This window comes from Fukomys damarensis, unplaced genomic scaffold (genome assembly GCF_012274545.1).
Source record: "Fukomys damarensis isolate Sample0158 unplaced genomic scaffold, DMR_v1.0_HiC HiC_scaffold_30, whole genome shotgun sequence".
NCBI classification, from domain to species: Eukaryota; Metazoa; Chordata; class Mammalia; order Rodentia; family Bathyergidae; genus Fukomys; species Fukomys damarensis.
In genome coordinates, this window is record NW_022900942.1 from 35,645,882 (window position 1) to 35,658,251 (window position 12,370).

A 12,370-nucleotide genomic window follows, 5' to 3' on the forward strand; every position below is an offset into this window, starting at 1 on the left:
TTTTTTTTTTTTTTTTTTTTTTTTTTTTTTTTTTTTTTTTTTTATTTTGGTGCTGGGGATTGAACTCACGACCTTGTACTTGCAGGGGAGGTAGTGGCACCACTGAACTGAATCCCCAGCCCTATCATTTTCATTTTCTGATCAAAAAGGAAAGTTAAATGTTATTTACAAATTTGAAACATAAAATGTACAGACTATTTTATCGGTAGACATTCACCTTCCTGGGGGCATCCATCCTAACCGTGTATTCTCTTCTCAAGCTGGACTCTGGACTGTCTTCACTCTCGGCGGAGTGGGCAGCAAAGCAGCTGCCTCTCCAGAGCTTCCCTCTCCTCTGGCCAACCAGAGTCTCCTGCTTCTGCTGGTTTTGGCTAACCTGACCGATGCTCCAGATGCACCAAATCCCTACAGACAGGCCATTATGTCCTTTAAGAACACACAAGGTTTGTGATGCTTTCTCCCTTTCTAATGAAGAGAACAGTTTACTTTAAATTATTCATTATCTTAAATTTTTGGAGATAAGTGTCAATTTGTTGTTTTCCTGTTGGTTACAATTGAGAAAAAGAGATTTTCCTGTCAGTTTTGGGAAGATCAAATAAATCTTAGAAAAGTGCTATGGTCCTTAAATATCTATCTATCTATTTATTTATTCTTAATATCCATTTAGATTTACATTTTTTCCAAAAATAATCACACATGGGAGACCAAAAGATGTATTACAGCAATTGATTCAAACTATTGGCTTTAGAGTTAAATTGACCTGCATTCATATCCCAAATTTATTCTAAACACCAGTGGTCTTATCTGTAAAGTAGAGATTGTAAGCTCTACCTCACACAGTTCTTGTAAGAAATGAATGAACTGGGCTGGGAATTTAGTTCAGTGACACTGTGCCTGCCTGGCAAGCACAAGGTCCTGAGATTGAGCTCTGGTTCCAAAAAAGGAAATGAATGAACTTTTACCATAGTATAGACTCACCAAATTGTTGCTGTTACTATAAGAAGCAATATAATGCAGAGGTTTCACTCTCTGCTCTAGGTTTTACTCAGGGCTGATGTGGGAAAATTATGTAGCTTCTCTAAATCCTTATTTCATCCTTTGTAAAACTGATCAGAATGACATGGTTGTTGCACAGATTGAATACATGTTAACAGACATAAGTCAGTCTTTGTAATGGCTGGTTCACAGCATTTTTTATCTGGTAATGTAGAGATGTTGTGGATACACACATACCATACACGCTCATCGGTACAGTCAGTTATAGTTCAGGCTGGCGCATATGCTGCTCTGCTCCCATTGGGAAGAAGTGTAGAATGTCTAGAATCTTCTCCAGTGAGTCTCATGTAGATTCTCTAATTTTGCATACTCACGGTGCATAGCAGCAGTTCTTTTCACCATCTTCTGCAAAAATATAAAGTCAAGCTCACAGGGAATTTTATTAGTGTCATAAATAGAGTTAAGATTGAAAAAAATAACATATTTCTAACGTAGAAGGAAAAGTGAAAGTGCTGTATAGCTGAATCACAGGCATTTGTAGATGTATTTCTCTTACAAACCCAAAGCATGGCAGGAGAGTCTTAGAAGACAGGACTGCCAGAGATTATTTGTGTTGGGACATAGCTTTTTTCCATAAGAGCACAGCTTTGAGGAATGGTAAAACAGATTAGTTTGTTTTTAATGGTTCTTCTGTGTTTAAGTCTTTAAAAAATTATTTGTGCTTAGTTTCCAGAACACATGAAAATATTAGCTTTTTGTACTGTCATATTCCTGTGTTTCATCCAGTTATACTATGATTTCCTCTCAGTCAGTTGAACCTTTTTGTCTTCTTAACTTCGTGTTTTGGTTTCTAAACAAATACAGTCAACTGTATACAAGCGGCTATATGGGGCCAGGGATAATTAAGTTTTCTTGTAAACAGTACATTTATAGAAACTTTTTCATTAGAAATGGGTTAATAACTTCAACTATAATTTATTTATTTCAAGTAAGTAAACTTACCTTCAAGGCAAGTGTGGGTTTTTTTTCTTTTTTTTTCTTTTATTTTTTTGAAATAGAGTTTTGCTGTGTAGTTCATGCTGGCCTGGAACCTGAGATCATCCTGCCCCAGCTTCCTGAGTGTAGGGATTGAAGTCATGCACCACCATGCCTGGCAAGAAAGTTTTTAAAAACCTTATCTTAGAATAAGATTTCTTATTTTATATACAAACTATATTTTTCATCCCTGTCTTTATTTCGGACTGGTTATATTTGTTTTGATTAAAAAAAAAAAAGGTCTCAAATTCCTGGTAAAATTATATCTGTTGGAGGGCTTGTGCCCCCTAGCTACATTTGAAGCGTGTTTGTAGTGCTGATTTAATTCTGATTCATATGGGAAAATAGTGACAAACTATTGAACTTAGTTTTTAGTTCTTAAGTTTAAAATACAAATTGAAAATTTATCTCAGAAATGTAGGGATTTTATATAAAGTTAATGGTAATTGGGTTATAAGCCTTACTTTAATATTACTTTTATTATTTATGTAGAAACATAGTCCAGAAAATACTCGTGTTGTTTTTAAAATTTTGTTCATGTTTTCTGTCTTCTAGATAGCAGTTCATTCCCCTCATCGATTCCACATGCCTTCCAAATTAACTTTAATAGCTTGTACACAGCCCTGTGTGAACAGCAGATGTCTGACCAAGCAACACTTCTTTTGTACACACTGCTCCACCAGAATAGTAATGTCAGAACATACATGCTGGCTCGCACAGACATGGAGAATCTTGTAAGTATCATGTTGCACATGCCATGCTCTGTGTATTGTATAGAACTTTGAAGAGTATCTTTTCCCAAGAAAGCAAGTATATTTGCCTGGTTGCTACACAAGTTGTGGTTGAGAGCTAATAGGGAGATGTCACCGAAAACAGGCAAAGGTCTGTGTTTCTTCAGTGTAGATAAACCGCTCATGTGGAGATGACCTCAGAGCGGAGCACAGTGGCCCTTCTGCTGGCTAGGACAAGCTTCCCCATCCTCAAAGTTATAAGCAGCCACCTATTTCCCAGGTTCAAGTCCTCAGAGAAGCACCCTCTCCAGTTCTCAAGGGCCTTTTATTTCTTCTTCTTCTCTTCCAACTGCTAAGTGTTCATAGTTGTATAATTGGCCCCAGTTGCAGCATACGCGTGATGACAGTGGCTGAAAGTAAAAGTGATTTTTTTTAGCTGAGTTTCTCAAGTGTCCATTCTTTGACAGCCTAGAATCTAAAAGTGAGTGCAGTTCCTGGACTGTTATGGTTAAGGTTCTTTGCCAGGTCTGTAAGATTCTTTAAGGTTCTTTGCCAGATATCCCTTAAATGTATACTATTTTTGTTATGTGAGTGAAATTGGTTCCACAATTTTCAGTCATAGACAAAAATTCACTTAAACGATCATTGATTTCCATTATAACTAATATGTGAACAGCACTCTATCCCTGAGAGGAGAAGTAATCTGCCTCACCAAGGCATGTTTGAAGTATGTATATATAGATAACCGTGGACTATTAATGCATTCAGAAAAATGTGAACATTCCTGAAATAGCTGCTGAAAGCAACAGAATGTCTCCTCTGCTTCATTTTTCACAGGTTGATAGAACTTCACCAGGCATATGGTAGCCAGTTTTTCAGTGTTAGAATACTCTGTAAACATTGAAGAAACATGGCATTAGTAGAACTCATTGAGCATTTTGTACATCACAGTGATACAGAGAACAAAAATTGTGGTTAAAGAACCTGTTTCCACCCGAGCTAGGTGTGGAAAATATTGGCTTATATATCAAAATAGGGTGTAAAGTATACTGCTCATGAGTAAAATCTTGAAAAGATTGGGTTTATTTTCTGACGTGTGTATAGAAGCACAGAGCCAGTACTGAGCTTAATGCATTGTAAGGGAAGTGTTGAAGTAATGACAACTTGGAACATCGTCTCTTTTAGAGGGTTTGGTGATAAGGATGTTGGTTTGTAAGATAATACAAAGAGTGGCTTGTCTCTGGTGACATACACCAATGAACAGTTCTTAGACTGTTTCGAGCTTTCTAAGGAGGTGTTCTAGGGTTTGTTTTGTTTTTTGTAATACTTGAATTTTCAGTACTTCTGCCTTCCTATGTGCTGGAATTACAGGTGTGAACCACCAGAGCTCAGTAAGGGTTTTTTGTTTGTTTATTTGTTTGTTTTTTTTGTGGTACCAGAGATCAAACTCAGGACCTTGTGCTTGCGAGGCAGGTACAGTGCCACTGAGCTAATATTCTCAGCCCATATTTTGTTTTTTTTAACTTTCTGTCATAGATTACTTTGGTGATCTCTTAGTTTACGTTTCTATCTGGTTTTTTTGCCTTTCTTCTATAATAAATATTTGAGGCTATGATGAAAAGATATGTTATCGATAGGAAATTTACTCTGCTGATCTGATTTTATTGTTGTTATCAGTAATTTTACTCTATAGCTTCCAATATTAAGAAACCAATGTTTGACACTTTGGGTTTTTCTCAAAATACCTTGTTGGGTATAAGTTCTTGTAAAGTCAAAGGCAAACCTGCCTCTCTTCTCTGGCAAGTACTGACTGTCCTGGACCCTTTTTAATGATGCCCCCCCACCCCCATATTGGGGATTGAACCCAAGGGTGCCGTACCACCAAGGTTCATCCCTACCCCTTTTTATTTATATTTTGAGACAACATCGTATTAAATTGCCTAGGCTGAGATTACCACTTTACTGCTTTAACTTCTTCAGTAGCTGGGATTACAATCATGTAATCTTTGACTTCTTTTAACTCAAGAATACTCACTGATCTGAAATAATTTGTGGTGCATTTCTAATTGGTGTCCGTCAGAATAACAATGCAGTAATTTGCACATTTCTTTTTGTGTCTATGAATAGTGTCTAGGGTAGAATCCAAGGCTGTGAATGTTAAGAATAGTATATAAGAGGACATCCTGTTTAGAAAAAAAATCCTTTGCATAGAATTTTTTTTTTTTTTTTTTTTTTTTTTTTGGTACCGGGGATCGAACTCGGGTCCTTGTGCTTGCAAGGCAGGCCACTGAACTGCTGAGCTAAATCCCTGGCCTTGCATAGGATTTTTATTTGTTGTCACAAGTGAAGTAGTTAATGTACAAAAATATCTCAGACATTTTAGGTAGTCATGATTTTTTTTAGTTGTAACAAATTTATTTATGCCCATTTTCAAGAAAAAGGAATGTGTGGGCCGGGGTTTTGGCTCAATGGTTTCACCACCTGCCTCACAAGTTCAAGGACCCAAGTTCGATCCCCAGTACCAAAAACGAAGAAAGAAAGAAAAGAAAAAGGAATGTACAACATTTCCACAAGTGAAAAACCTGTGAATTTTTTTTTTTTCAGTCGTGGCTGCTTCTTTGTATTAGACCATGTTGTCTAAGGTCTGTTCCCCATCTCTTGCCTCTGTTTCTCCCAGCTTTGGTCTCCTTGTGAAGCACACTTTTTCCAGGGAGAGAATGGATTTCTAGTGGCCCCAGTCATATGTCTTTCTCATCACACCTAAGCTGAAAGGAAGAAAACTTATATATCTATTGCTCACAAAAATCTGATGATGGGCTCCAAAACTTTTTGGATGGTGTGCCCACTTTACTTACTTTCGTTCATTCGTTCGTTCGTTCTTTCTTTCTTTGTACTGGGGATTGAACTCAGGACCTTAAGCTTGTGAGGCAGGTGGTGGAACTACTAAGCTAAATCCCTGGCCCTCCAATTTTCTAATCACTGTGAAATGGAGCCTTCTCAGTGATAGCCACAGGGTGACCAAGGGCTCCTTAAAGGAAGTGATTCTGGATGAATACTATATAGCTACTTCAACATTACACTCTATAATTTTTTTTTTTTTTTAGTCACCATTTCAATTTCTGTTTATGTTAGTCCAGCAAAGATTTGGCAGCTATTTCTTTTAAGCCTCCCCCAGTGTTCTGTCCTTGGAGCAGGCCTTGAGTGTGTATCTTATGTATTGTAGATATGCAACTTGTGTTGTGATAGTATTTTAAAACTTCACTGAAAATACATGTAGACGGTTTAGTATTTAGTGACATGAAGTCTATATCATTTCAAAATAAGTTAAGGATTTTTCTATCTTCTTTTGGGCACTTTTTATTTTCTGAGTATGGGTTTTATGCAAAAATCATAAAGGCCAAATGTCTTTCTTATTTGTTCCTTTTTTCTTGTCCTTTTCATGGCCAAGTTTCCTAAAAGATGTGGAGAACATTCTCTGCCCTCGTTTCTGTACTTACTGTTTACCATTTAACCTATTATGATCCAATTTCTGTTTCCTCATCACCAGCACCTTGTTACAGAACCCACTGGACATGTGTCATCCCTACTCACTTTGAACACTGCTGCATTTGACATTGTTCTCTTACTGTTTAAACTACCTTGGCCTTGTTTCAGTTCTGGAGGCTATAACAAAAATGCTATAGTCTGGATGCTTAGACAAGACACACCTACACACCTCTAGAAATCCATTCTCTTCCTGCAGAAAGTGTGCTTGACAAGGAGACCAAGGCTGGGGAAAACAGAGGCCAAAGATGGGGGACAGACCTCGGTCAACATGGTTTAATACAATGAAGCAGCCATGACTGAACCAAGATCCTTGCCATCTGTTGTACTCAGCAGATATTTCTACGTCTGTGCCTACTGTTTCCTCTCCCTCTCTCATGTGTTATTTTTCTTTTACCCTCAAATGTGTCCTCATGTACAGTTCTGTCCATCTTTATCTTCTTCCCTGCATTTCTCCCCAAAACACGTACAGAAAGCTACTCTGTTCATGCATACATGGACAATTTTTGAATTCCTTGCAGTCTGGGTTAAAAGCATTTTCCTCATTGCCCCAGACATTCCCCTGTATAGTCTCATAGACATCTTATACCAAACATGTGAAAATTGGACTTCTCTCTCTCTCTCTCTCAAGACTGCTCTTTCTTCTCTTACTCCTGTATTCTCTATCCCAGTGATGAACCATCCACATGGCTGACAGAAATAGATGGCACTGACCCCTCTGTTTTCTTCTGCCACATCCAACCAAGTCCTCTTGGTTTTCATGTCTTAGTGTTTTGGGAATCTGTTAATGTTCTTTTGCCTCATTGCCACTTTTAGTTTAAGCTGCTTCATGTCCTTCTTCAATTATTGCAATATCTTTCTAAAGTTTTAGTTTTATTAGTATGTTTGGAGAAAGTAATGATTATATTCATTGTGGGGAGTTGGTACATGTATATAACACTTCTTAATTCTTTTTTTATGCCCTTCCCTTTCTCCTTTTCTCCCTCCCTCTATCTCTTGGTCTCTTTCCCTTTTGCAAAAGATTTATCTTCCTATTTTACATTATCTTTTATTTTGCTCTTTATGTATATTTTGAGTTTCTCATGAAATTTATGTGACATTTAACTTGAACATCTGATTTATCTCACTTAACATTATGGTCTCAAGGTGTATTCATTTTCCTATAAATGCCTTAAGTTTATCCTTCTTTATGACAGAATACTATTTTATTGTGCACTAATTCATATTTTCTTTTTTATTAAATAATTGAATTTATTGGTACATTTTAGGGATACAGTACAGTTACATTCATTGTTGGGATCTTGTACTTCTACATGACAGGTCTTGGTTCTCATTTTTTCCCCTTGTCCCTGCCCTCTGTTCCCTCCCCGCCCATTTACAAACACTTTATTTCCATCTTTTCATTTTCTCACATTTTTTTTGTTTAATTCATATTTTCTTTACCAATTCATCTGTATCAGCTGCTTTCAAGATTGAGCTGTTATGAGTTACACTCCTGTAAACATGGGTGTGCATATTTCACTGTAATATAATGTTAGATCCTTGGAAGGGGAATGGCTGGGCCAAATGGAATTTCTAGCTTTAGCTTTTTGAATAATCTCCAGGCTGATTTCCATAGGTTGTATTACTTTACATTCCCAGCAACAATGTAGAGGGGTTCCTTTTTCCTTGCCACCTTGCCAGCATTTGTTATTAGTACTGTATTTGATTTCATGATAATAGCTATTCTTTGTGGAGAAAGATAGAATCTCGGTGTTGTTTTAATTTGCATTTCTCTTTTGGCCAGAGAGGTTGAATATTTTTTTATGTATTATTGGCCATTTGTACTACTTCGGAGAAGTGTCAGTTACCCAGTTTTCAATTGGGTCTTTTTTTGGGGGGAGTCTAATTTGTTCTAGTTTTTCATGTATTCTAGATATTAGTCCTCTGTCCAAGGATAGCTGGCAAAAATTCCTACCCATCCGGTAGGTTGTCTCCTCACTCTCTTGGTTGTTACTTTCGTTTGCAGTAGCTTTTTAATTTGATATGATCCCATTTGTTGTTGTTATTTTGTATGCAGTTGGGGTTCTATATAGAAAGCTCATGCTTATGCAGATGTCTTAAATTGGATCAATGGTGTAGTATTTAAATTATATCTCAATTAAAATATTTAAAAGGAAAAATTCAAGTGTTATTGTGACATAATCCTGTCAGACCCATTACTCATGGTTTTGTTTATGTTTGAATATACCATTTATTGTTTATCATGCCCGCTAAAGTACAGAATCTTGAGAACATTGTAGGCAGATGGGTATTACTGTATCCCTGGATGTAGTTCCTACAGCTTAGACAGAAAAAAGAATGACGTGACATAATATGTATATAGGAAACTGCTGAATCAGAAGTAACATCTGTTGAGTTAAATGTCTGTAAAGTCTTAACTACGCTAACTAGGTAATGTGGAATGAGAGAGAATATAATGCCATGTATTTGGCATAGTATCCAAAGGGCCTCCAAAGGCAAGGACTCCTGGAGTTTACTTAGAAAAAAAAAAGAGTAATGACTATTTTGGTAACTGTGGTGCATTCAGTTCCTGGAAGTTAATAACAACCACTTAATAATTTGGAAGTTTCACCCACAACTCATGAAACTAAAATACCTCAGGTCACTACAATAGGTGTGTCTCCCAAAATTTACCTATTTTATGGGCTGTGTATGCCATTGTGTTTTAGGAACTTGTGAATGTAAACAATTTATTCATTGCAGGTTATTGTCTGATTTCGGTTACAGATGAATAAATGAATGAATGAACAAATTGAAGGCATAAAAATAATGACTCAAAATAAGTTCATTTATATGTATGCAGGGTCATAAAATGAAAAGCTTGACAATTATGCTGAAGAGAAAATCTCAAGGGCCGGGGATTTAGCTCAGTGGTTCCACTGCCTGCCTTGAAAGTGCAAGGTCCCGAGTTTGATCCCCAGTACCTGCCTCCCCAAAAGAATAAATCTCAAGATACATGTTGAGAAATGTACCTTGGGTAGTAATAGTTTACTTGCTTATTTGAACTTGCTTATTTTTATTTATTAACATTAAAATACAAATGATATTAAGCATATAAATTAAGATGCTCTTTAATTTCTGAGTAGCGGGGCTTTTCTGTTTTTTTGGTTGGAGAAAGGTAATGTGACTTTATAAAAACTAACGCATGAGCTTAAATGGCCTCTGCAAATCCAGACTTTAGGTTGGATAGACCTTTAGAGACCATCGTAGAGTTTGCAATAATTTTCCTTCTTGGTTTTTTAGCAATACCTATAACAAGAAGGGGTTTGTATGCTTTTTTTCCTTCTCTAAAGGAAAATTTAACTATGACATTAAAAGGTACAAAATAAAACAAAGATTTAAAATAATTTAAAATTTTACAATCAGGTATTGAAATATTACATTATAATTTTTATTCTCGAGGTTTTACCAATTCTTGAGATTCTGTATCATGTTGAAGAAAGAAATTCACACCATGTATATATGGCCCTTATAATATTGCTGATCCTGACAGAAGATGATGGCTTCAATCGGTCCATTCATGAAGTGGTAAGTTACTATTAATTTGATTAAACGCTCCATAAGACTTATTGTCCTCTCTCATGTCGTTTTTGTGTGTGTCCATTCTCTTTCCTTGACTACCCTGGGAATGTCCCGACCTAATGTAGTTCCAGCCTAATGTTGTTTATTGAGGTTTAGAGGTGTGTGCCAGATCTGCCTCCTCTGTACAGCCGTAGAAGGACATCCGTGTCTCCTCTTGAAAGTTGTATTCGCTGCACTGCTGGGCCTCTCTTAAACATCTGTGGAAAGATTTTCTGCTGTCTGTTTGGAATGCTCTGTTTTTTAAGAGGCACTTCTCTGCTGATCATGGTGGTGATGCCTGTAATCCCAGCACTCTGGGAGGCTGAGTCAGAAGGCGTCCAAGTTTAAAGCCATCCTAGTCACTTAGCAAGACCCTGACTCAAAAATTAAAAAAAGGGAGACTGGGATTGTATCTTAGTATGAAGTTTCAACCCCCAGTACCGCACATACACTAAAAAAGAAACACTTGTTCTTCTTTCAGCCTTCAAAATACTTTATTACACAGTATAGTACTGGGCTAATAGATAGTCTTCCAGTATCCGCTAATACATACACTGCCAGTGAAGCACTGAAGAGTACTTGGCATTTGCCTGTAAAGCTTTTCTTATTTTCACTTTCAACTTAAGCTCTATTTGATTTTTCTGTCACTTTTTGTCCCCTTTGCCATTGCTCCTTCAGGTACATCTCCTTTTCATGTTTACTAGTGATAACTGCATTTACTATACCTGTTTGTTTGTTTTCATTTTTGTTTTTGTTTTTTTCCTATTTAAGAAGGAAGGAGAAGTAAACACCTTAGCACAGTTTGCTTACTGGAACTGAAAATTTCACAATTGATTTTCATTTACTGCTTAATTTACCTTTAGAGCAAAGTCATGGCCTATCAAAAATTATAGATGTGAAGTACTTTCTTTTTCTTTAAATCAGTCATTTTACTTAAACTTTTCTTCCTTGTTACAGATATTAAAAAACATTACTTGGTATTCAGAACGGGTTTTAACTGAAATTTCACTAGGGAGTCTCCTGATTCTGGTCGTAATAAGGACTATTCAGTACAACATGACAAGGACAAGAGTAAGTATTCCACAGCTATTTTTCCATCTAAGTAAACAGTAAAGTAATCTCAGTTTTTGGAGTGCTGATATTCTCATGGAAAACACAGATCAACATGTTGCCACTGTATTACATGATTATGGGATAATGTCTTTTTCTTAATATTGAATTATTGATCAGAGATGTACGTGGAAGAAAACAAGCAGTGAGGCACATTTAGATCCAGACTGTCGTGTAACTTTGCTGATTTGATGACACACTTAGTTGCCTTTTGAAAGCAGCAACAACAAAGTGTAAGAAGAAGTTGTGAGCACAAGAAAATATGTTTTCAGATGGGAAAGAAAGGTAGAAGAGAGAGAATGCTTTAAACAGTAAAAAGAAAGCAGAAATAGAGGTGTGGCTCAGTACTAGAGCACTTGCCTAGCACTTATAAAGCCCTGAATTCCATCCCTGGGACTGTGGAAAAAGAAAAAGAGTAAAAGAAAAAATCTTTATTGGGTTTTATTTATATTCCTGGAGAGTGGTTTCAATTCTGGTAGTAGAGAAATGATGAACAGAATTCATAACTAAATGGTAAAATTTACTTTAGTATTTTCACTATATGGGTCTAATATAAATATATGTCCATATTTTTTTTAATCTGAGATCCTAGGAGCTAAATGTTTTGTTTGTTTGCTTGGTTGGTTGGTTGATTTTTTTTTTTGAGATAGGGTCTTTCTGTATAGTTCAGGCTGGCCTTGAACTCATTGTGTAGCCCAGACTGACCTCAAACTCACAGCAACTCTCCTGCCTCAGCCTCCTCTAAGTTCTGGGGTTATAGGGATGTGCCACCATGCCCAGCCTAAATATGTTTTAGAATGGAGAATTTTTGCATTTTTTAAAGGTAATGATTTTTTAAAAGGTAATTATTGCATGCATGCTCTACTATGTATAACCAATAGGATTAGAAGCTGTACACTGTAATCAAACATTAATATCCTGCAGCAAACTATTTCATTATTCATTAAGGTGAGAGTGATGAAGATCAGCAAGAATATCATAAATAGTCTGTATCAGAGTGGGGAATTTAGCTCAGTGGTTCAGTGGCCTGCCTCGCAAGCGCAAGGACTCAAGTTCAATCCCCAGTACCAAAAAAAAAAAGTCTGTATCAGTCATTACTTCAAATAAGTTGTGGAAAGATTTTAATGGCTCTGTGCTTTGTGGGTTTGGGAACTAAAGAAAAGACATAGTGGATTCAAATTTTTGTTTTTTATTTTTTATTTTTTGGTACTGGGGATCAAACTCAGGACCTTGCACTTGCAAGGCAGGCAGTGGGCACCACTGAGCTAAATCCCTGGCCCATGGATTCAAATTTTATAAAATAGGTGACAATTGAGTTGATATTTTCTTCTAGTTAACCTTGCTTAAAATAT

The 12,370-nt window shown here is 36.5% G+C and overlaps 1 protein-coding gene across 5 annotated transcripts in view; it reads left to right on the plus strand.

The window, feature by feature from the left end:
• Dym (dymeclin) overlaps positions 1-12,370 on the plus strand; it is a 369,043-nt gene that overhangs the window by 157,194 nt on the left and 199,479 nt on the right. For all 5 annotated transcript variants that reach the window (XR_004514766.1, XM_033757360.1, XM_010621679.2 and 2 more), the window contains 4 exons: positions 261-443; positions 2,587-2,765; positions 9,750-9,875; positions 10,866-10,979. Coding sequence is in view for 4 of the 5 variants with exons in the window: in XM_033757360.1 (XP_033613251.1) it covers positions 261-443; positions 2,587-2,765; positions 9,750-9,875; positions 10,866-10,979 (602 nt within the window). In the remaining variant the exon portion in view is untranslated. The remainder of the gene's footprint in view (positions 1-260; positions 444-2,586; positions 2,766-9,749; positions 9,876-10,865; positions 10,980-12,370) is intronic.